The following is a 25,218-nucleotide window of genomic DNA, read 5'->3' as shown; positions in this document are numbered from 1 at the left end:
CCACACACGGTTGGGGATCTGCGTCTGTGGGTAGTAGGAACATCAGCGCTGGGACGGGGGAAGAGGCGTTCTCTGTGGCATGCTAGGGATCCCTAGGGGCTAAGCACAACGCTGAGCAAACACCAGCACAGAATTCAGCGTGGGTGGGCAAAGGTGTATTAGAGGGAGTCAACGGAAGGGGCAGGACGCCCCCCAGGGAGGGGTTGGCTTTCCTTGCAGCTATCCCAGAATCCATTGGCAGCAGATAGCTCAGCAAGTCCCCTGAACTAAGTTACATGGAAGCTTTGAGGGTGCCCATGAGTCTGCCCTTGAAGAGAGATGCCCATGCATGCCACACTTACCTCTGTGGATAGGAAACGAAGCAGCGTGACTTTAGAGCTGCCCTAGTCCTGGAAGCATGCTGCTCAGACTGGCTGGCCTTGGCATAGGCTGCTTTGTGTTAAAAGAAGCCTGTCTCCTTAGTGAAATAATATCCTGATCTAGTCAGTAACTTTCCAGTTGCTCTGTCGCCATCTCACAGCTATTCTTCCTACAATCGGTCACCATTATACAGCTGTGCGGTATATACAGTATACCACGCACACAGGGATACACCGTGATCAAGGGGAAAAACATCTAATTCCCTTTGTGTGGTGGGGAGGAATGGGGGGAGACAGTGAAATGTACAGATGTTGGCACAGTGTTTTCTGTTAGTTTGAACGAAGGAGGCTGGACTGGTTTGGCAGCTGCCATAAAAAAATAAATTGCGTTGTGCTTTGATAGGTTTTCATTAAAAAGATATTTCATCCCCTATTGGGAATATGTAGTATATGAACAAATGTCTCATATCCTGTATATTGGCATCTATGAAAAATTAGTGGCACAATAAAAACGGATATAGACAGAAATCATAGATTTTTTCCCAATCCTGCTGCTCCTTTTGCATTGAAAACTTCTATTGTCTTCAGCTGGAGTTGTCAAGAACTGCACGGCTCCAATACAGTCAGGTACTGAAGCATCTGCCTACATTTAATCACATGAGTAGTCCCGCTGAAGTCCTATTGACTTCAATGACTTGAATTGACTACTCCCTTGGTTCAAGTTAGGCACATGCTGAAAAACCTCAGTGACTCAGGCTCTAAGGATGGACCCTCCATCAGAGGGTAGCTAACTACTGAATTTACTCATATTCGGTGTATACTTAATTTTTTATGGCCCAAATCCTGAACACCGTGGGTGAAATCCAGACCCTACCGAAGTCAGTGGCAAATTTGCCACTGGGCCAAGATTTCACTTCTTGTCTTAATTCATGTTTTATACCACCACCCAGGGAGTTTTCCTGAGAAACACTCATATTTTGCAAATTGGCCTAAGTCAAGTAAGAACATCTGGATTTGGCCTTTTGTTAGCAAGTCTAACGAGAGTGACTGTGTATAAAGGTACCGGATTCCACAGTGCATCAGGGGACCTTTTGTACAACACAAATTCTGCTTATTTTTAAACAAATGAGAAAACACTCTTGTGCAAAAGAAACCTAATAATGAAACAGGGTCCATGTATATCAGTAGTGCCCAAACTTTTTCTGTCCGCGCCCCCCTCTCCATTACTTCACAGACAAGGCTTACTTAGCAACGGAGCTTGGGTTGAAGGCAAAGCTGAGAGCTGGAGTGGGGAGGAGCTGGGACTAGAGGGAATGAGGGCGGAGCTGGACTGGGGGCGGAGTAGAGGGTGGAGTAGAGCTGCAGCTGGACTGGGGGCGGAGCAGAACTGCAGCGGGGCTGGAGCCAGACGGGGGACGGACCAGGGGGTAGAGGGGAGCTGTGACTGAGGGCGGAGTGGGGCTCAGTGATGCTCCTTCCCCCGTGCCCCCCCAGACCTGCCGCGTGCCCCCCCGAACATTTCTCTGTGTCCCACAGTTTGGGGACCACTGATCTATATAGAGATGAAAATCACTGGGCAGTAAACTACATATATGAACAGAAAACGTGTATTTCTGATGTCAACATATTCATAAAATCAGGATGTCCACATACTGCACTGTATTATATGACACAGCATTCACTCATTTTCTGGCCTCCACCTATATATATATATAAAGTATAAATGCACCGCTTCTTCTCTTACCTTCCACTGAGAAGGAAACCAATAACAACCGCCAACAGGATAACTCCCACTGTTACTGACACAGCAATTATAGGAATCTGGCTCTGATCACTGGATGCAGCTACTGCTGAGATGAGAAACAGAAAATGGAGATTAAGGTTAAAATTACAGCCAACACTCACAAGAAACTTTATTGCAAGGCTGCCAGAGATGTTGCAGTTTCACCAATTCATTAATTCTTTCACAGGTTGGTTGGTTTGTTTTTCCTCTTTTTTTTTTTTTTTTTAAAGAAAAATGGAGAGTGCGGGGTTCAGTTTTTGGAAACTTTAATTACCATCCTAATCAAAATGTCACAGAATTTACCATTCCAATTGGTAAACTGGAATCTGTTTTCCTGGTTGTGCAGCACTAGAAATCAGTCAGGGAAGAGATGGACACCAAAGAAAGTTCCCTTTTTTTTCGGTTGTTGTTGACTATTTAAAGACAAAGTTCACGGATTGAATTCCTATTAGCTGGAAGATGCGACATACCAAAGATCTCTTAAATAAAAGGCAGATATAATGCCCATGACAAGACTGAGTAAAATTACCTGAGCCGTAGGAGTCTTCTGAGGCCCATGCATTAACTCTTTGTAGCACCTCCAGCATAAGGCCGGCTGGTGCTCTTTGGAATAAAGTCGTGCTGAAGACTAATATTTTGGTTGGTGTCTGTTTACTGTAAGGAAAGCAGAACTGCTTCCAGATTGTGTCATTTCAAAAATCCCCCTCTGCAGATTGCTTGAGAGGAAGGATTGTTACATGATTAAGACACTGGATTCAGGAGACCTCAGTTCAATACCTGGCTCTATCAGCAGCTTCCTGTTAGACCTTCAATAACAGACTTAGTATGTCTGTGCCTCAGCCCCCGTCCGTAAAATGGAGATTATAATAGCACTTAATCTCTGCCTTGTCTGTTTAAATTGGAAACTCTTTGGTGCAGGAACTGTCTCACTATGTGTTTGTACAGAACCCAGCACCATCAGGCCCTGGTCTTGGCTGGGGCCTCTCAGCACTTCTATAATCGATAACAAAAAAATGTCTACTCTTTAGAAACAGTGTCACTGGTCAAACAGTAGCTAGTCTCATACTTGAGGTTAAATGTAAGCATTTTAAAATTAATTCAAGCTGTCTCATTTTGGCCTTAAATCATATGAACTTCCTAGTGAACTGCTTGCTTAGAAAACATTAATCATCTTCCTAACTGGGGATAAATGTTATCTGAACCATATTTACATTTTCACTAAAATGTCATGGTTCTAATAGATAATCAGAATCACTCACCACAGTAGATTGTCCTAGACAGAGGTTAGTATAAATGTTATAGACAATGGTCACTATTTAAAAAATATCAGAAATTGCCAGCATTTAACATGCATTGGTTTTTTTTTTGAGATTACCACAGTGCTTCTATCTCCTTGGGATAGAGAGATCTGTAGAATCTCTGCGGTAACAGGTGGCAAAAGTTGGCTTTCTAGCCCTCATGGTTGCAGAGAAAAGCTTGAAAATGTGAATTCTGAGGGCTGCAATACCAGAAAGCAAAGAAAAATGAACCCAAATTTGGTGTTTTAAAAAATTGCATGAATTTGAACTGGGCTTGGCAGAATTTGATTTCTATACATAATGTTGATGGACAATATAAATGTTCAAGAATTTTTTTTTACATTTTTATGCATTTGTGGGAAATCCTGGGGGTGGTCAAGCAGTAAGGGTAGGGTGTCAAACAATAATTATTTAGTGAGAATAGATACCGAGATTCAAAAAGTTAAAGCTTGATAACCGTTAAACAATAGCATATGTCAAAATATACAAAGTAAATATCCTTACATCAAATTCTAAGAAGTTCTCCAGCAGCATTTTCCTGACTCTGATTTCACTGGTCATAGATGGAAACATGCTCTGTCCGTTTGTGTGTGTATGGTGAGATCAACGTTTACCGACATTCACTGATAAGAATCTAAACCTTCCAAGTCTAATTTTAAGACAATCACATAATTTTTGGGAACTCTTGGGGTTGGCAGTACTGCAAACTATGTCGAAAAAGTGCTTTCCACTGTGCCTTGAAGAAGGGAGGAGCTGAAGCAGAGGTAACTATACCCCTTAATTTCAAGGACAGGGGATATTGGCTTGTAGAGGTCTCCTTGGGACATGGCTGATCAGGGAAGGCAGGGTCAGACTCACAGTTATTTTGGGTGATGGGCTTCATTACAACCACAGGTAGGGTATGACATGGGGGACATATTAGCACTTCCCCCCCAAAGGATCAGCAGAAATTGACTGCACAGTCAAGCAGGCCTTCAATTAAAAGATGGAAGGGGAAGTGAGTCCTTAATTTTATGGAAGCTATAAAATAATTGAATAAGGCCCAATATTAAATGTTAAAAAACCCCATAATGTATTAAACATCGATTTTGCAATGGGTTTCCAAGTAGCACTTTATATGGTAACTCTCTGATTGGCAATTCATTACATATAGTAGGGCCCAGCTAAAGTACAGTCGATGATTCCATAATGATTGGGCCAGAACATTAAATCTTTATTGTCTAACTACTCAAAACCTACACCATCACCTAGAGATTTTACTAGCATCACAAATGTATAGCAGTTCCATTTAATTTTATTACTACTTGCTGGGGGATGGAGAAATAAGGCCAAGTTTGCTGGGAGATGTTGGGGCTCCCAGGCAGCAGGGGAGAGCTAAAATGTTAGGAATCATAGAAGATGAGGGTTGGAAGAGACCTCAGGAGGTCATCCAGTCCAACCCCCTGCTCAAAGCAGGACCAACCCCAACTAAAGGGGATGAATAGCAGAGAGAGGGAGACCTGCATGGTGGGGGAGAGGCCGGGGTGGGGTGTAACTGCAGTGGCGGGCTGGAGAGCTAGATGTATGAGGGAAAGGGAGCCAGGCTGCTGGAGGGACAAGATAGTTAGCACCAGTAGATTTGAACGTAAAACCCTCATTTAAAATTAATTCAGACCAGGATGTGCCCCCACTGCCCTCTTGCCCTGTCGCTAATATCTGCAAGTTGACAACATTTGGCTTACAAGCTGCAAATAACCATGCTGAGTTTATTGCACTGACCACGGTAGGGCCCAATCCTGCAAACCTTTGACTGGCACATAGCAGAGTCACTGGAGTGACAGGTGACAGGGAGTACGATCCGTGGCAATCGCAGAATCCTGTCGGTAAAAACTAAGGGTTGCATTGGGAGGGGAAGCAGAGAAGCGGACAGATGTTCTGCGTTACAAGGAGCCCTGTTGGCAGATGGCAGGATTCCAAACTGCTGGCTAACATTGCCCAGGTGGGACATTCATTGCTGTTCCATTCAGCTGAAACATACTGCTCGGTACTAGAGCTGGCCGCTTCTGTTGGCGTGCTCTAGCCAGCCAGCCCTACTCCTTTCCCACACAAATCAAACCTCTTTAGCACGTGATACACACGGCAGGTTGGTAGCAGCTCGTCTCTCCCAGTGCTCCTGCGTGCTATGGACGGACGTTCACTAGCCACTCAGTGTGAGAGCGGCTAAGAGTGTGTGCAATATAGGGCCTGCCAATGCACTTTCCCCCATGGGCCCCAGTCAGAGCAAGAGCAGGGCTTCCTTTTCACAGGTCTATCGAAAGGATACGGCATCCGCTAGAGCTCGGCTTCCTGCACAGCGTGACCAAGATTAAAACACAGGCCTGGGAGCTGCCAATCTGAATTGTATTCCTGGCTCTACCACACACTCCCACTGGTTTCAATGGGAGTTAGGCACCTAAATGTCTTTGAGGACCCGTGTCATAGGGCTTTTTCCAAAGCCCACTGAAGTCAATGGAGCTGCAGTTGAGCAAAACATTTAAGCACATGCTTCAAACCCATCCCTATTCTGCAAAGCTTTTAAGCATGTGCTTAAGTCCCACGTAAGTCAATACTGAAGTGCTTTGCTGCATAGGGATGCAATGCTGAATTGGAGCCATTCCATTGACTTCAACGAGATTTGTATCAGACCCTTAATCTTTGTGCCTCAGTTTCTCTAGTGGCAAAATGGGAATATTCAAACAGAGGGGTTTGCAAAAATCAATTAATTAATGAATGGTTGTAAAGCACTTTGAAACGTTATGATGCTATGCCCTGTAAAATATTATTATTATTGTTTTGAGAGCCACGATGACTATTCCCAAGATTTCCATGATAAGTCGTTCAAAACTATCATTATTTTGGCTTGTGATATTAGGTCATGGTAGCAATGGGCCAAATGTGGAATAAGTGCCACTATATTACTTATTAATATTCTGAAACATGATTACTGAACTACTCTAAATTAGGAACTTTTCTACTGCATCTAGACCTTGCCTATCATAATACAGAATTATTTTCCAGCATAATATGGTTTGGTTTCTACTTATAGGACATGATTATAGTGGTTAATGCAATAAGAAATACATTAAATAGAAAAGTCATATTGCATTAACGTTTGCATCACTATGGTATTTGCACTATGTTAGCTTTGCCACTGACTCCAGAGTTGGGAGTGAAAGGTAACTCTCATTGACATGACAACATTGTATCTTTTTTAAAGAACTGATGCTGACTTTTAAATGAACCAGGGAAGCAGTAATTAAACAGCTGATGAATGTCAATTTATAAGGAAAACATACACCATGACTTGCTGTTCACTAAAGGAATGAACCGAATATTACAATGATTAAACCCCTCTTGCATACAAATAGCATCCAAGATTAATAAATGTCACTTGTACAAATTGAAATAGGTACACAGAGGACATATTTTATGACAGTGAAAATGATCACCGCCACCACTGCAAAGAATAGGTAAGCAAGGGACAAAGTATTTCTCCATCATAGTCTATAAAAACAATTGAGGCCATGACTACACTGCACTTTTGTCAGTAACATTTTTGTCAGTCAGGGGTATAAAAAAACACACCCCTGGCTAGCTGTGCACTATATTAAAGGGCTTAGGACTTTGTCTACATGGCAAACAGCTTAAAACTGATCCTTTAAATATAATCAGAGCCCACACGCTCCACAGTTCCATGGAATTCACCCCCGCCACAGAATGACGCTGTGGAATCTGAGCTTCGATTTTAAAAAAATGTTTTCAACCCTTATGGTTGCTGGAAAAAGTGAACTGGCGCAAACTGACGCAGTGTCATCCGCCTGAGAATGCAGGCAGCCTGAACCAGTTGCTCTATGACTTTGCTCCTATGGCATTTAGCATCTGTCCACTGTGCCACCGCAGTAAGCATTTCCTCAGAGAATTTGCCATTTTGCTGCAGTCAGATGCCCTGCACTTTGTCTTCTACGTCCTCCTTGGACCGGGCTGCATTTGCCTCTTGCTCTCCTGCTAGAAGGGGGAGTTAACGGGGCTACAGGGCATGCTTCCTGCACCATTATATCAAGCCAGGCAGCAGGGGGGGTGTTTGGGAGTGGGGAGTGGGGGTAAAGGGTATTTCATGGCTTTAAATTAGTCTATTTAACTGGCTATGAATTTACACAATGGCATCTCTAAATACGCACCAAGAGATTTAGGTCCCGATCCTGCAAACATGTAAGTGTGACCCTTAAGCACATGTGTTGCTCCATTGAAGTTATGCTAAAAGTTAAGTGTGTGTGTAAAGTGTACATAGGGGTGAGTCCTTAATAGGCCAAATTTTGCCCTCTATTATATCTGTACTATTATTACTGTGAGAATTTTGATACCACCTGGGAACCTCAGTCATGGATCAGGGCTCTGTTGGGCTAGGTGCTGTACAAACACAGAACAAAATACCACTGAAGTCAATAGAGCTCTACCAGAGGGCAGAAAATAGCCCAAGGAAATGATCTGTCATTCGCGCTCAGGACATAATCTTCAAATGCTCAAACTTTAGATACTCAGAAACATTTTTTATAAACCAAACAAAATAATTAATATTCAGGGAGAACTTTTCTCTGACCCAGGCCAAGGCTCACATTTCAGACCTTTTGTTATAGCCCTTCCAAAAAAAAAAAAAAGTTTTGCTTGATTACGTTGTTGTTGTAAGTGGTAAACTGCATCTTTTCACTTTCAGTAAACTCAAAAGCACATGAAAGGATTCCTCCTCTCCTAACCAACCCTCCCTCCCTCTCCCCTAAATTTCAGATCAAAACGTGACATTTTGGAAAAGTTAGGAGCACTGGGATGGGGTTGGAAACTGTTTTTGCAACCTTAACTACAGTGCTTGCTGCAGAAGGATTCTAATGTTCAATTATCTCTTTGATGTCAAAGCTCTTTCTCTTATAGATGCACCACAAGTGATGTTGGGAGGTTTTTCTATTAGAACCTTTTACTAGCAATACACTCAGAAGATATTTCAGAGATGTCTCAGAATCCTCCACATACCATATTAAGAGGTGTACAACAGTACAAGAGCCTGGTGAAATACATGCCAGCCTCCAGGGCCCTAGGCGAAACTTCCACCTTGCGCCCCCCCTCCCCAGCCCTGTGGCAGCTCCCCGCCCACCCAGGCACACACGCCTCTCCGCGGCAGCTCTCCCCCCCCACCCTGAGGCACCCCCACAGCAGCTCCCCATCCCCCCGGCCTGGGGAGCCATGCGGCAGCTCCCCACCCCAGCTCACCTCTGCTCCGCCTCCTCCCCGAGCACGCCGCCCCCGCTCTAATTCTCCTCCCCTCCCAGGCTTGCGGCGCCAAACAGCGGATTGGTGCTGCAAGCCTGGGAGGCGGGAGAAGTGGAGCGGCCACCACGCGCTCGGGGAGGGGGCGTAGGAACACTATAAAAAAAAATGGGGGCACCGCTTTTTGGCGCCCCCAAATCTTGGCGCCCTAGGCAACCGCCTAGTTTGCCTTAATGGTAGCACCGGCCCTGCCAGCCTCCCTTCGGCCCTGGCACTAACTTTCAAGGGTTCCGCAGGAAATTCCCGACTATGGGAAGAAGAATGCAGTAAAAACCCAAAGACACAGTAATGAGTAAATGGCAACATTTCAATGCAAGGGAGACAGCAGTAAACAGACATTTTCTGACCAGCAAGCTTCATAAATTTCCTAAGTTTGAAGACTTCCTGACTTTTCATCTCCCTCGAGATGAAATGAAATGAGGAAACAGGGACCAATATATGTTCACCTGTCCAACCCGCAGCAATGCCATGACGGATACTTCTTCACTAAATGGATCAGGTCAAAGAGAGAAAGAGGATGATAGGAAGACTGACAGAGTCCCTTGCAACGATATTGATCCACTAACTCTTTTCTGGTAATCATTTCAGAGACGTGAGCTGACAGTAATTAAAATGACTTACACACTGGGCTGGTTTCAAACTCAAATCTTCGACTGAAGCCACCATACCCTGCTGCCGTGCGCGCTCGGATCTGGAAGATATATGTCGACGCGGGTTTCAAGCCATCCACCGTGATCTTCGTCTCTTTCGATTTGATGATGGTGTAGCTGGTCTCTTGATCCTTTCCCCCCCACAAAAAATGCAGAGTTCAAGCATGTAAAGAAAAACACTAGCAAAATACAAATTGCTAATTAACACAGCAGCAATAGTACTAATAATGACTATACCAACATGTTTAGACAGAATGACTGAACATGTATTAATGAGACTCTCTACCCCACAAAAATCTATATGAAGACTACATACTGCAAAGACATGGGGTCCAATTCTCTATCGCCCGTCACTTTATATAGTCATTTCACTCTAGAGTGAAGTGGATGTAAAATATAACAGGTCAGGAATTTTTCCATAAAATGGTGGGGGTTTTTTAACTGGATAATGATGATTTGTTGAAACCGAATCCTTCTCTGGTCCAGGATGGAATTTCTGATTTTGGCCAGAGAACATGAGAGATGTCCATCCCCCAGAATAGCCAATAGCCCAGTGGTTAGGGCCCCCACTCTGGCCCAATCAGACCAAAAGAATGGCTATACTGGGTCAGATCAATGGTCCATCTAGCCTAGTGTCCTGTCTTTTGACAGTGGCCAATGCCAGGTGCTTCAGAGGGAATGAACAGAACAGGGCAATTATCAAGTGATTCCTCCCCTGTCATCCAGTTCCAGCTTCTGGCCCTCAGAGGCTAGGGACCTTCCGAGCATGCTGTTGCATCCCTGCCCATCCTGGCTAATAGCCATTGATGGACCTATCCTCCAGGAACTTATCTAGTCTTTTTTGAATCCTGTTATAGTTTTGGCCTTTACAACATCCCCTGGCAACAAGTTCCACCAGTTGAATGAATATTTAATTATTTGTCCAAAAGTGGAAGACCTCAAGTGGGACAAAGCGACTGACACTTTCTATATACAGCAGGGACTTGAACCTGGGTCTCCTATGTCCCAGGGAAGTGCCCTAACCAATGGGGTGACTCTCTCTCTCTCTCGTTAGTATTTCCCCCCCCCACACACACAAATTTCCAAGGTCAAATTTTCATTCTGATGCAAAATTTAAACAAAAATCAAAACCTCACAATTGTTAATGAAACAGAAGTCTTGTTTTCTGGTCTAACACCACTAACTCAGGACATCGCATCTGAAATGCACTTTGCACAAGTGTCAAGCACAACATGAAGGGCCTGATCCTCATTTCCACTCAAGCCACTTTAAACGGTTCTGGCAGCGCAAAGAGACCACAAAGTGAGCACAGGTTATATCTACACTGCCAGAACAGTGTGACTAAAATTCAGGGCCAACGTGTAGGGAGATGGAAAAATCAGTCCCTGATTCACACTAAGGCCACTTTCCACCTTTCTGGCAATATAAAGATGCCTTCAAGTGAGCCCCTTTATACGACACAGTGTACTTTGCCAGTGGCCTTAGTGAAAATGAAAATCAGCGCTATTATCTAGATTTTATGCTAGGTTAAAGAAATACTAACCAAAAATACTAAAAAACAAATAGATATAGATATCTACACACACACACACACACACATGATATACAGATATAACGACACACACACTTTGTGTGTGTGGTGAGGACTTTAAATAAATTTGCTGAAATAATTCTGCATGTAAATAAGTTTTTAGTATAAATGAGCAGTTTGTGGTCATCTTTGATTTAACATCAGACTCAAATGTTTGGTAATTGCTGCTAGAAATATTTACTTACTAAACAATCAGCATCCGATCATGTAAATTAAGGGCAACAGCCTTGAAAACAGTTTTGTTTTTTAATCACTATCTCCCTTCAGCTCTCCATAATGGCATTTTAAGATAAACACATGATTTCGAGGCAGATCTTTTAAGGTCGGATCCAAAGTCACTTGAAGTCAATGGGCATCTGTCACAGGATGGCTGACCTTTAAGGGGAGTTGGTCCGAGCCTCACCTGTGACCGATCAAGTGAGTGCAAATGCCAGCAAGTATGAGGGAGTTGTGGGAGGAAGTGGTGCACTCCTATGGCTGGGCCTAAGAGAGGGAGCAGGGCATGGGTAAGGAATGGCTTCTAGGTCCCTGCAGCCTGTTCAGGGAATAGCTTTGCTTGGTGTTACTTTCTGAGTCTGATGTTCAAAGAAGACAACAGTGCCTTGAAAGAAAGGCTGGGCAGACTTTGGACATGGTATTAGTCCTTCCTGGGCTGAGGGAGACAGTCCACCACACCCACTGACTTTAATGAGCTGTGGATCAAGCACCCAAGTCCCGAGTGATCACCAGAAAACTCCAAATTTATGGTACTCCATTTTCTAATTAAACCATGGGAAATTTGCCTGCCCAGCTAATGGGTCTGGGTTGGACAAAAAATGGAAAAAGCTGTTCTGTTTACTTTTAGGACGTGATTTCTTTTAAAAGAATGTGATTCAAGCCTTAATTTTCTCCGACTCTCAAGACAAATCATTCTTATAACATGGGGACATGCTTTCTTAATTTATTATTGTACAGGGCTGTCTGGCAAGAGAATGCAAATTAAGTTAATGACAAACGAGAAGTGCTAAGGATGACATAGCAATTAGCTGAATGAATAGTGGGGGAAATGGGATGTTAATATTAGTTCAAATTCTGACTTGCATTTCAATCCGATTACATTCACAACTCATTCATGTTTGCTTTCTGCAAACTTTCAAGTGCATGCGCTTTATTATTGAAAATACCAAGCTTCAATATTAGCCAAAAGCAAATTTCAAATTATATATTCAGTTTTATAATTCACATTTATATTGTTTAGTTACATGAAAAACCTAGCCTCCAATTCAGCAAGGCATTTAGACACATACCTCACTTTAAGCTTCTCCATACTCCCTTTGAAGTCAATGGGACTACACACATGTGGAAAGCTAAGCACATGCTTAAGTATGTTGTGGATTCAGTGCCCCAATCAGATAACAGAAACAATACCACGTGACTTATGTCAATGACCAAGACAGTGTGAACTATGAAAGGTTGCAACAGATACTTATGAACGATTTGCAGACTAAGAACTATTTGATGAAGACATTTGAGAATAATTTGAATAAAACTGTTGTGATCTATTTAAAGACAATTTGCAAACACAACAAAAGAAAAAAATAATCCTGCATTTTTCATTGTTAATTACTGGCTCGTCATTAATAGTAATGATAGTAGGTTAAAACATTGGAGATAATTTACCCCAGTCTAGTCAAAGGCAAGTGCAAAATGTACCACAGCGTAACGTTTGTGAGCAATGTAACAAAAGAATGAATGGTTGTTTATTTCAAGCAAAGACAAATTCTAGTTCCTTGCTTCATATCTCATCACAATATCACCATTTTGAAATAGCTACATTTCCAATGCTGAGGAAAGTTCAATTTCAATCAACACTTCAAAAATAATAGGGACACTTCAAATGTGCACACAAATCTTAAAGCACTTCATCTACTGAATATGGAGACAAAGAAGGTGAATAATACTTCAGAGCAAATCTTTCCTGGAACTATGCCTAAATCAAATCAACCAAAAGTCTTCTCTCTCTGCAATGTCAGTGTTACTTGGACTCACTGGAGCAGTGGTATTGGGTCCTCTCTCGAAGTGCATTGTACACCCCCTGGCAGCCCTGTGAAGTTGAGACACAATCCCTCCTCAGAGTTTCCCATAACATGTGCCACCCTCGCTCTGCCCCAGAGAAGAGCTATACCCAACAGTACAATCCAGCCCGATGTTCCGACTGCCCGTTGCATGCCTTATAAAGTAATCCAGGACAAAGGGAGAAACCTGGGCTGGCACATATGGACAAATTAAACTGAGAGTCAGCTTTTCGAAAGGTTTCAGCACCCTGAAACTTTCACTGAAAACCACTGGGTACTGAGCGAAAATGTGACCCCACTTGTGCATGTTGAGTGCTTTAGAAAATCTGTCCCTGAGAGGTTCATTGGGGGAGGGGGTGGAGATAATAAAAAAATGGGGTTATTTTATACTGAAAACATGACTTTTGGTGTTTTGGCACATTGTAGTTGTGAACTAACCGGTTTATTTTCAATGCAGTGTATTAGCGCCCAGAATAAAACATTGTTCTCTCCTTTTATGGGAACAGCTGACTTGAATCTTTTTGAAAAAAATGGAGCAAACATCCGTTCACCTGAAGCTCTGTTAAAGGAATTCCAAAGATGCAGTAGGCATCAGTATCAGCAAGGGGCTTTCTGGGTGAAAACTATGTTCTAAGCACGCTAACTACATCATTGCCGCACCCTGTTGTGCCTACGTCTTTAAGAAACTTTGGCATATTTCACTGTTACTTGACTGATTGTTGCTGAATGTCCTAGGGATCTCTAGGGCGGGAGGGAGCGAGGGGGGGGAACAGTTGTGCAGCTGATTGTATCAGCTATGGCCTCACTCAGCATAGATTCTGTGGACAATGGCAGCACAACTGGTTTGCTGGAGACCAATCAGTGAAAGGGTTAAAGGCCAACCTTCTCGGTTTTACTGTTCTCTAAACACAGCTTTCTGCATTCATCTAATGTAATTTACGCAATTTGAGAAATATAACCACAATTACAAGGCTTCTCTTGTGTGATACATTCTTACGTTCTATTTCACTAACCATCCAAATTCAGCAGTGGGCATACATTTCGCATACATGGCTCTAAAATGAATCAAGTCTTTTCCAAGGGATTAAGGACCCAATCCTGGAAGGAGCTGAGTAGGAATGGTCTCAATTTTTCTGTTAATTTTTTTTTTTCAACCGAAAACTGGGTTTTCAACTAAAGTTATTTTTTTTGGTGAAAAGTGTTTTCTGCAGAAAGTTTTGATTTTTCATAAAACAAACAAACAAATGCTCCAAAACCAAAATATTTTTTGTTTTCAGATGAAAACTGAAGTATTTTTATTTGGCTATTTACCATGGTGCCTCATGGGAGTTGTAGTTTGGTTTCCTCTTGTCCCCTCTTCTTCTCTGTGGGCTGAGCTCCCCAGACAGACTTTATCTCCCATGATTCACCATGGCCAGGGGCTCCCTTGATGTATCAGAGGGGAGATTGTGGTGCATCATGGGAGATGTAGTCTGACCAAGGAGCCTGGCCTATAGAAAAGAATGGGAGAGTGAGGTACCTGAACTACAACTCCCACAAAAGGGGCATTTCAGAATCAATTTTTTTTTTTTTTTTTTACGATTATTTCACCAAATAGTTGGAATTTTCCATGGGAAACCCCCCTCCCTAATTTTCCAACCAGCTTGGAGGCCAGGCACCCTCAGCACTTGTTGACTTCTTTGGGAATTGAGGACATTCAGCAATTAATAGGATTATATTTTATATGATTAACTCCTGTTGTTGTTGTTTCTACGAATTGTAAATCTCACACAGCCTTGAAAACTACTATATAGCATGGTCAAGATTTCCAAAAGTAACTAGTGATTTTGAGTGCTTCAATTTTTGGATTCTTAACTTGAGACACTTTTAAAGGTCCTGATTTTCAGAGGTTGGGTGCACAGCATTTTTTGAAAACTGGACCCTTTTAAGGTGTCCCAGGTTGTGCATCCAAAATCACTAGTCACTTTTGAAAATCTTGGCTTGGGTGCATAACTCTCACAGATCATTTACATAATTGTATTTGTTATAATGTTTATTGTAATGTCTTAATTTTTTAAAAAAGTAAAGAATAAATAACATTGTGTAAAAGAGGTTTGACACTTATGAACTAATCAAATGTGTACAAATATTAGTAATCTGTTAAACATTTTATTCATTTGATGGCCAAATGCAATTGGATTGGTCAAACCAGGTGAGAGGGATGATGAAATATATGGTAATAATACCTATTATATAGCACTTTTCACCAGTAGATCTCAAAGTGCTTTACAAAGGAAGGTAGTATTACGATCCCCTTTTTACAAATGGGGAAACTGAAGCACAAAGAGGGGAAGTGATTTGCCCAAGGTCACCCAGCAGACCAGTGGCGGAGCCAGAAACAAAACTCAGATCTCCTGAGTCCCAGTCCAGTGCTTGGTCCATGAGGCCACTCTGTTATCCTACTCTCTGGTCAACATTTCTGGGAGCCAAAATCTACTGTCTGTCTGTCTGGATGAACAGATTTCCATCTCAGACATCTGGACTTGGTTCTGCCCTTCCGAACCCCTCATTCCCCTCCCCTTCTGCTCCACAGAACCCATCCTTATTCACTTGTCAACAATACTGGCTACTTCCCTTCCTCCTAGGCTAACATGTCACAAGGTGAAAAAGCCTCTTCCTCTGAACTGGTGGTGTATTCCTCTTGGAAGCAAGTTTCTGTTAGCACCTGCAGTGCCCCAGAATCTTTTTTTCCAGCCGAAACTTAGATTCACCCTCTTTCCCTGCCAGAACTCCTGAGCTTCACTGAATGTAAACTTAGCACAGCTGAGGATTGAGCCCTGTGAACCTACAATATTTTCATCCTTCCTCAAGCAATCTGTCCTGGATAAATGGCATTTGGGGGCAGGTGGGTGGCTGGTACTGGCACTCTGGGTGGGACACAAGGTGTTGTGTATGTATTGTGAGCAGTGAAGTGCTAATAGCAAAAGAATCAAACGTCCAATTTGGCTCAACGCTGACAAGTTCAGACGCTCATTTGCAGTTTATCCAAATGCTTTGTGTTTAGAAAACCGGGCTAGGAGTTTCATCAAACCCAGCGTCCTTGGGAGATGTGAGATATATCCTATTCCAGCCAGGTAAGAAGCACCAGAAAAGCCTTGCTCAGTGGGTTTATCGGGGCCCAGAGGCACTGGAACAAGAGGACTATGCAAAAGAAAACAAACATCCCAAACTTTCTGGAAAGCACAAAAAGGTTCCAGTTGGAGATTTGGACAAACACTCAGGGGGTGCCGACTTTATCCAAACGAATGTGCCTGTCCCGAATGACATGGAAAGTTGTCCTGATTCTTAGCACCTTGAGCCACTGTTTATTTTGAAGACCCAGGGCTAAAATTCTGCCCTCAGACCTAGGGAAGCAATTCCAACTGAAGTCAATGGGAGCTGCATGCACTTCCGGGGGCACAACTTGTCCCTAAATGTCTTGGGCCAGGTACCGATGTCCCTACCCAGGACCAGATTCTGGCTGGCCTTCATGTGGGCGCAGAGCACAAATGAACCTTCCCCACCTTGTGCTGCCCAGGCCAATGCAAGCAAATTTGAAGGCCCTGTGCTCTGGGTCACTCCCTCTGTTGCACTGGAAAACTGAGCTGGCCTGCTTGCATAAGGTAGTAGGTTGCATCCCATGAAAGAGAGGGTTGTGGGGATGCTGCTTCTATCAGCAGAAAATCCTGCCTTTCTGAGACTGGAAGCTCCCCGGTGCTCTCCTTGGAGCACGGCAGCTCCGCTCTGCCCCAAGGATGAGGACATGCCTACGTGGTGCAATGACACTCCCCATTTTTAAGTGTTTTGTATATTACCATAGTGCCTAGATGCTCCCAGCCAGAGCAGGGCCCCATTGTGCCAGGCCCTATGTACACACACACACCCCACAATAGACAGTCCCTGCTCCAAAGAGCTCACGCTCTAAACGAACAAGACAGATGAAGTGAGGAAGGGGAAACAGAGGAAGAGAGAGGGGAAGGAACTTGCCCAAGGTCAATCTTCTGTCCTTACTCTGACAAGCCTCCTATGGACTTCAGCAGGAACTCTGCCTGAAGGAAGACTGCCTAGGGCTTCAGGATGTGGCCCCCTACACTGGAAGTCCCTTGGGGCAGGGACTCTTTTTGTTCTGACTTTGTACCATGCCTACCACAATGGTGTCCTGGTGCTCCTAGGTGCTACCATAATGCAAATAAATCGTAACCACCACCACCTATTGCAGAGACACAATCAGAACACCAACATGCCCTGGCAGACGGTTCGATGAGCACTGGAATCAATGCCAGCTGATCCTTAAAACCAAAGCTGAAGTGTAAAATTAAAAGACTGGGGATTGCCCGATGCTCTGAGTGAGAAGACGGATGCTAGTTCCCAAGCTCCTTTGATTCATAACAAATTAGTATACTTTAATTTAATGTGATAAGACTGGAGATGAAACTGACATGCAGTTTTAATGTATTTGTTCAACAGAAGTGGCACACTAATGGAAAACAACACACACATTTCAAGTCTTCCTAATCATTTACTGCAGAATCAATCTGACATTGATTTATGCATAAAATTGCTTCATTCCCTTCCACGCATAGGATAATTATAACTAAAAGAGAAAGACAGCAAAGAGAAGGTACTTAGGATGCTTTGCAATCAGTCAGTCACACCTTTTCAAAATATTTGATTTCATACTCCAGGATGATGCCGTTGGGTCGATCCGGCTCCTGCCAGGAAAGGGAGATGCTATTTTTAGCTATCTTTCCTTTTTTCACAATACTGATTGGAGAAGGTGCTGCAAGACAAGAGAAAAACAAAACAAGATGATAGTTAGTGGGACGGTATCTTGTTTCCTAATTTAAATTCAACATTGCATATGCTACTACGTATAGTCCACTGATGTAAATCAGTGTAGGGTACGCTGACTTCAATGTGGATTTATATCAGTTGGGATCTGGGCCTTTGGCCTCAATGGAACGATGTGATTTTCACTAAGTGAGGCACTGATCCCATTGATGATTTCTGATGAATTCTGAACTGTGGTCTCAGTCCAGCTGCTGTTACAAAAACTTAGTGTTGTTTTCAAAGAATCGTTATGCGGTAATTTACATAAAGCTTTAAATAAATATGTTCTGATAAAATGCACAGGAGGAGCTCAAATTAAACCAGGGCAGGGAACCCTTTTAAAATAAAAATCACATCCTCACCTGGCATGATTTGACATAGCTCCATTGAAGCAAATGGAGTTACATCGATTTTCAACAGCTGAAAATCTGGACCAAAACCACCTACATAAGAAGACTCCAATTCAGCACCACACGTGCTGGAAATAGGGGTGCTGCTGCACCCCCTGGCTTGAAGTGGCTTCCATTATATACAGTTTGGTTCAATGTATCTCAGCACCCCCACTATACAAATTGTTCCAGCACCACTGTTTAGCACAATGCTAATCTATAAGCTACAGCAGTAGTTCCCACACCAAACCCACAGCCTGCTCCTGGTGGCAATGAGCTTACATACTGCAAGCTTCCTGTCACCGCGAAGGAATTCACTTTACAACGTATTGAAATGTTCAGAAGAGGATCTCAGGACTGCTCGGTTGCCTGAAGTGGGGCTGTGACGCGTCTCTGTGTCAGTCTATAATGCTTGTCTGTGTCGGTGATGCCAGGGAGAGGAGCAGCGCAAGACGCACAGCCATACAGCCTTTAGCGCAGGGGCGGGCAAACTTTTTGGCCTGAGGGCCGCAACGGGTTTTGTAAATTGTATGGAGGGCCGGTTAGGGGAGGCGGTCGTGGCCCGGCCCCCACCGGGAACCCTGCCCCATCCACACATCCGCGCTCTCTGTCCCCTGACCACCCCCAGACCTCCACTGCCCCATCCAACCCCTCCTCTCATTCCTGACGGCCCCCCCCCCGGCACCTGCCCCATCCAATCACCCCTTCTCCCTGTCCCCTGACTGCCCCCTGCTGCCCCATCCAACTCCCCTCTTTCCTGACTGCCCCCGCAGGACCCCTGCCCCCATTCAACTCCCTGTTCCCCCCGACCGCCCCGCCCCCTAGCCACAGCCCCGCCCCCTGACCACCACCAAACTTCCCTGCCCTCTATCCAAACCCCCTGCTCCCTGCCCCCTTACCGTGCTGCCTGGAGAACTGGTGGCTGGAGCCGGGCCACGCCATCGCCACCATGCAGCATAGAGAGGGAGGGATAGCTCAGTGGTTTGAGCATTGACCTGCTAAACCCAGGGTTGTGAGTTCAATCCTTGAGGGGGCCACTTGGGGATCTGGGGCAAAATCAGCACTTGGTCCTGCTAGTGAAGGCAGGGGGCTGGACTCAATGGCCTTTCAAAGTCCCTTCCAGTTCTAGGAGATGGGATATTTCCATTATAAAAAAAAAAAAAGAGCACCAGGTCAGGCCAGGCTCTTCAGCTGCGCTGCCCCAGGAGCTCACAGCCCCAGAGCATTGCGCCGGCAGCGGGGGAAGGGGAACAGCGGGGGAAGGGGCCGGGCTAGCCTCCCCGGCCAGGAGCTTGGGGGCCGGGCAGGACGGGCCCACGGGCCATAGTTTGCCCACCTCTGCTTTAGAGGAAGGGTAGGAAGAAGGCTGTGGCAGATCAGATGGGAAGGCAAAGGAGAGTCAGCTGGAAGCATTAGGAGGAAGAGAGTGAGAAGGTCTGACAAGCTAAGAGGCTGGGTAAGGCAGAGCAGGAGAGATTGTCAAAATTCAACGGTTTCCGAAGGAAAAGAAAAAGGGAGGGCGTTCGTTTCACGCAATGTTCACAAAGAAAATCCATCCCATTATCTAACCAGCTCTAGCAACTGGCGAGATCCAGAGTGTGGAGGCGGGTGCTCAGAGGCATCAGAAGTGACACACAAGTGAGCCCAGGAGTCTATCAGAGAGGAGGAGTACTGCTGCATGGCCAGGCAGATGGCAGGGCGCGGGAGGAGAGAGAGAATTTGCAGCAGGGCAAGTCAATGTGGGCACGGTACCTCTGCCAGAGCTCCCCACCAGTGCGGGCAGCAGGACTGGGGGCAGCAAGTGCTGGGGGCAGCTAGGGGTTGGCAGTGTTGTTCAGTGTAGATAACGATTCAAGGAAATTTCACACCCCTGGAGGCCACTGAAGTACTTTAAAAATCAGCGTTTGTTTGGAGTTTAAATTTGCTGTCAATGCCGCATGTGGAAGGAAAGTCAGCACAGTGCGACGGTGCCCTATTTTTCAAAATGATTGGTGTTATTTCAAGCCAGGGAACACCTCTATCGACCTGTCTGCTGATCCACCTGTTGTACCTAGCTAACCTCAAACTTTATAACACAGCCGTCTCCCCTGTATCCAAGTCTGCTTTACTGCCGTGTGGTTAGTCCCTGTTAGTCTAGCCTGAGTGATGGCAGCCACACCGGCAGCACGGTGATTGTATTAGTAGTACAGAGAAGCGTCGTCGTCCCTGCACCAGCAGCGCTCCAGCTGCAACTTGTACCCCTCAAAGGGTCAGGGTAACTTGAGTTTAAAGCTTCCCTTCAGTCAAGCTAGAGATGGGTGTGTGTGGAACGGAGTCAGGTTAGCAGCAACACGTAAGTTATCCCTCCAGGTAACACTGCCGCGAAGATAAACCCGGAGACACCAACAGGGCAGTGTGCTGCGCTGGGAGTCTAGTGAAGCACGTGGAGGCTGATTCTTGGGTCCACTCCAGCCCCTTTGGGCTGCCCTGCAGCTGTCACCTAGGGGTGGCAGGAAATGGGGTTGGCATTCAATAAGTCACTTGGCTCATTAGTCAGTACTGACTTAGGGTATGCCTGCATGCGCTGCAATCGAAAACCCCGCAGCAGCAAATCTCAGAGCCCAGATCACCTGACTTGGGCTCACAGAGCACAGGTGGCAGCCCAAGCGCTGAGACCCTCCCCCCTCCCAGGGTTTCAGAGCATGGGCTCCAGCCTGAGCCGAATGTCTACACTGCTACTTTTCGCCTAGTCAGCTGACGTGGGCTCGGAGACTCACTGCTGCGGGTTTTTCTATTGCAATGCAGACAGTGTCCTGGCAGAAAGAGCCCGTGCCCTGTGCTAGCATAGACACTACTGCGCACTGGTTAAAATCACTCCATCCGTTGCTCCCAAGGCAGCTAAACGTCACTGCCATTAGAATCTTTACCATTTCCTTGTTTTTCTAATTAACATTGCTGAGATGATACCCTGGATGCCACAGTAACGTCAATTCCTTGCCAATGGAAATTGTAACGGTTTTAACGGTGACCGCTAGGCAGCAAGCCCAGTGTACGGTTTGTATATTGGACTTTGTGCTGGCATTGCGTGTGCATTGCAAATATATCTGATGGTTCATTGTCAACTCAGAGACCTAAACAACTTTTAAAGTTACGCTTTTTACAACCGCTGCCGGCTCCCTCGCAGAATGTCCTGTGGAAAATAAAACGTGGTGCTTTTATTGCTCTCCCGAGTTCTTGGTGCGTCTGCGCAGGGCTGACTGGGGCTGTAGCGGTCTCCAGGGATCACTGATAGAAATTCGGAAGGGAGCCAGAAAGCGAACGATGATGCACAAGCTAAATAATGCCAGTGTTTTTTCAAATCGATGGCAAATCCCACAGGTCTAAAAATGACAACGAGGAGATATGGGAGCATCGGGGCAACACACGTCTGTCTAGGTACCTATAAGACTCCTCGTTGTTTTTGTAGGTACCTATATGAACTCCATAGCTCATCTCAATTGATTGGCCTCTTATAGTTGGTATGGCTACTTCCACCTTTTCATGTTCTCTGTATGTATAAATAGCTTCTTGTTGTATGTTCCAGTCTATGCATCCGATGAAGTGGACTGTAGCCCACAAAAGCTTATGCTCAAATAAATGTGTTAGTCTCTAAGGTGCCACAAGTACTCCTGTTCTTTTTCCATTACCACAGTATTTGAGCACCTCACACAACAATGCATTTATCCTCACAACACCCCTGTGAAGTAGGAGGACGACACTTACCCCATTTCACCCATCAGGGTGTAACATACGCAAAGACTATGTGACTTGCCCAAGGCAGAGCAGTGAATTGAACCTTTCCGCCCTGCTTCACCTGAACCTGGCATCCTACCCACCATACCATCCTTTCTTTTGTAGCTGAGATTGTGTATCTTCTCCATTCAGTTCTGCATCTCTCCCCGCCGCCCATCAAACAAATAGCATTTTGCGTTTGCTGTACAAATGATAATCCTCAATTCAAACATATTTTATCTTCCAAAATGTCACTGAACCATAAAAATATTACTTTTTGTATGCAAGAGGAACTAATTGACACGCTACCAAAAAAAAAAAAAAAAAAAACCAGTTAAATAACGAAGACAACAAACAAACTCATTTTGCCAACTCTGATCTTCAGCCAGAAGGAATATGGGAAATCTTCCAAATGTTTATTCCTGGACTGGACACCGTTGGCAAGCTTGTGTTTTAAAATCAGGACCCTAAATCTGAACCTCTTCCAGGTAAACATATTCACCTGCTGTTTACTAATCTCTCACCCCTTTGGCTTTCTGAGGACACTGTAGAGTACTACTCTGGCCCGCATGGTCTTTCCTGAAGAGCAGGCCTCAGCAGGCCCAGAATTGAACTGCGAGGGGGTATAAGACAGAGAGGTGTGAAAGGCCTTGAACCTGTAAACAGTTAAATTGATTCTAAGACCGGAAAGGACCACTATCATCATTCCGTCTGACCTCCTGCATAACCAAGCTATAGAATGTCACCATTTACATCAAGCCCATATCTGATGGTTGACCTACAGCATCCCATTTTGATTTAAAGAATTCAAGTGATGAGACCCCCCACCTCTGACACATGAGAGTGCCTCCCTTGAGTTAAATAGGACTCTTCTGCTTGTGCAAGTGGGGCTTATGCTGGCTCTCACCCCTAGGGCTAGCTTGTGTATTATCCATCCAAGCATCTCAGAAGCTGGAACTCCGAGAAGCACAATACCTCCCAGAGGACCTGGGCTGCATGGGGAATGGGGGAGTAATTTACTACAGCTGTTTTCAGGGTGCAGGCTACTCCCTGTCTTTGTGCCACCAGCCAGGCATGGAAAGTGGAGAGAGGAGGGAGATGCCATGGTTTTGTCTACACCTTCCTTCCTCTCTATCCACTTGCTTCCTTGACAGCCCATCTGGCATGCAGCCCCCGCCCAGCCCCCAGCAGCTCTGATCTGGACAGCCCCAACACAGATGCACAAGGCATGGAGGGGAAGTGGGGGGAGGAGAATCCTTCCTCATAAAGTCTTATGCAGCCACATTATGGCTAGTGCTGTTCTGTTGATGGATTTACATCATCACACAGGAATCTCCGTTGATATTGATCTCCCTCCTCCCCCCGACATGTGAATGACAGGGTGTGACGTATCAGACTCAGACATGTGAATGTGACATGTGGTGTGTGTGTGTGTGTGTGTGTGTGTGTGTGTGTGTTGAGGGGAAATACTAGCCAATAGAGAGAGGGAAGTGGTGAATTCTCACACAACAGGAAGAAGTTGCTCAGAGCAAGCTCCTCTCATGATCCACATGAAATTGAGAGCTTAAGGAGGCCAAGCCGTCTCCTCAGCCATCGAGGAGCTGGTCACACAATCAACACCTCCCTTTGGGAAATGGTGTGTTTGGAAACAACTGGGCCAAAACATAACTCGTTCTTTACTTTTCTTCTCTCGGCTTCTCCCCAGATCTGGGGATCAAGGGCTGTGCCTACAGAGTCTCAAAGGGCATCAGGAGTAGCCAATGTGATCTTTAAGAGACTGTAACCTTTGCGACGTGTTTATGTCCGTTTACGCTGCTTTGCACTTTCAAAGTTACCGTCACAAAAAGGAAGGCTGTGGAACATATGTTTAAAAATAAAAGAGAGAGAAAACTGAGGTTATTTCTTGAGTTTGTACCCGAACCCTAACGAATCAGGGAAACATCAGACCATAAGCTTTACAGGGCATGTTCTGCAGCTCAGCTGAATTTCAGCTCTTTTTTCTGTGTCCATGGATCTCAAGCCTTCCATCAGAAGACAAAACCTCAGTAGAAGCGACTTAGCATCAAGAATGCTTTACCAGATAAAAGACCTTTCATTTGCTATGCGGTAGATTTTCTAATTTGTCAAAGAGATTTAGGAGTGCAAGTCCCATTAAAACAATGCAGCTTGTGCTCGTCAATCCCATCAACACTTTGGAAAATCTCCCGCTAAGATCTTAAAGGCAGTTCAGTACATCTCCTATAGCACAGAAATCAGTACACCAATCTCCTTTCTGAGAACATGTGTAACAGAAAATGTACCAGCCCTGTCCAATTATAGAGAAAAATAAACATTGCATGGGTATAGTAATAAGTATGTTCAAATTACTGTGCAAACACTAATCCTCACCATGACACTGGGAGGGGGAAGGAGGGGTATGGTTATCTCTATTTTAATAATATGAAAACAAAAGTGGAGTTGAAGCGTCTTGCCCAAGGCCATGCAATCCAGTGGAAGAGCCAGAATTAAACTTCATGAGCATGCCAAGTGGATAATGTGCTCAACTGCAATCCCAAAGGTCATGGGTTTGAGACTTGCACTGAAAGGCCAGCTTCAAAGTAGGGCCCAGTCCATGGGGTTAGGGAAGCCAAAAGGAGTCAGATGTGATGCTAGCCACATCACCTCCTTGTGTACCATTGGCTATGGAAACTGACTTGCCTGCCTGCTGACCCACCTGGCTCAGGGCAGACTTTGACTTCTTTGAGTGTCTCACTTCTAATGAAAAAAGAACAGGAGTACTTGTGGCACCTTAGAGACTAACACATTTATTAGAGCATAAGCTTTCGTGGACTACAGCCCACTTCTGCGGATGCATACAGAGTGGAATAAATATTGAGGATATATATATACACACATACAGAGAGCATAAACAGGTGGGAGTTGTCTTACCAACTCTGAGAGGCCAATTAAGTAAGAGAAAAAAAACTTTTGAGGTGATAATCAAGCTAGCCCAGTAAACCTGTCACTTCTAATGCCACATTGGCCTTAAGACAAAGCTCTGACTTTGCAATTTGTCTTTACTTTGTAAGCTTACAAACTTTACTTTCCGGCTGCATAAGCAGCCCGCATGTTCAGCTGCAGCCAGGCAGAATGCTGTACTCTACCGGGAAAGAGAAGCAAGAT

General features: G+C 44.7%; 1 protein-coding gene across 10 annotated transcripts in view; it reads right to left on the bottom strand.

Moving 5' to 3' along the window:
- The window catches only part of EPHA5 (EPH receptor A5), a 399,378-nt gene that overhangs the window by 142,133 nt on the left and 232,027 nt on the right, over nt 1-25,218 (bottom strand). For 6 of the 10 annotated variants that reach the window (XR_008445069.1, XM_054029616.1, XM_054029620.1 and 3 more), the window contains 3 exons: nt 17,743-17,867; nt 9,396-9,555; nt 2,104-2,209 (listed from right to left, as the gene is read on the bottom strand). Coding sequence is in view for 9 of the 10 variants with exons in the window: in XM_054029616.1 (XP_053885591.1) it covers nt 2,104-2,209; nt 9,396-9,555; nt 17,743-17,867 (391 nt within the window). In the remaining variant the exon portion in view is untranslated. The remainder of the gene's footprint in view (nt 1-2,103; nt 2,210-9,395; nt 9,556-17,742; nt 17,868-25,218) is intronic. The other 4 variants (XM_054029617.1, XM_054029621.1, XM_054029619.1 and 1 more) reach the window with 1 other exon arrangement.

This window comes from Malaclemys terrapin, chromosome 5 (genome assembly GCF_027887155.1).
Source record: "Malaclemys terrapin pileata isolate rMalTer1 chromosome 5, rMalTer1.hap1, whole genome shotgun sequence".
Classification (NCBI taxonomy): Eukaryota; Metazoa; Chordata; order Testudines; family Emydidae; genus Malaclemys; species Malaclemys terrapin.
The sequence above is the reverse complement of the archived record's forward strand: the minus strand, read 5'-3'. Positions and strand labels throughout refer to the sequence as shown.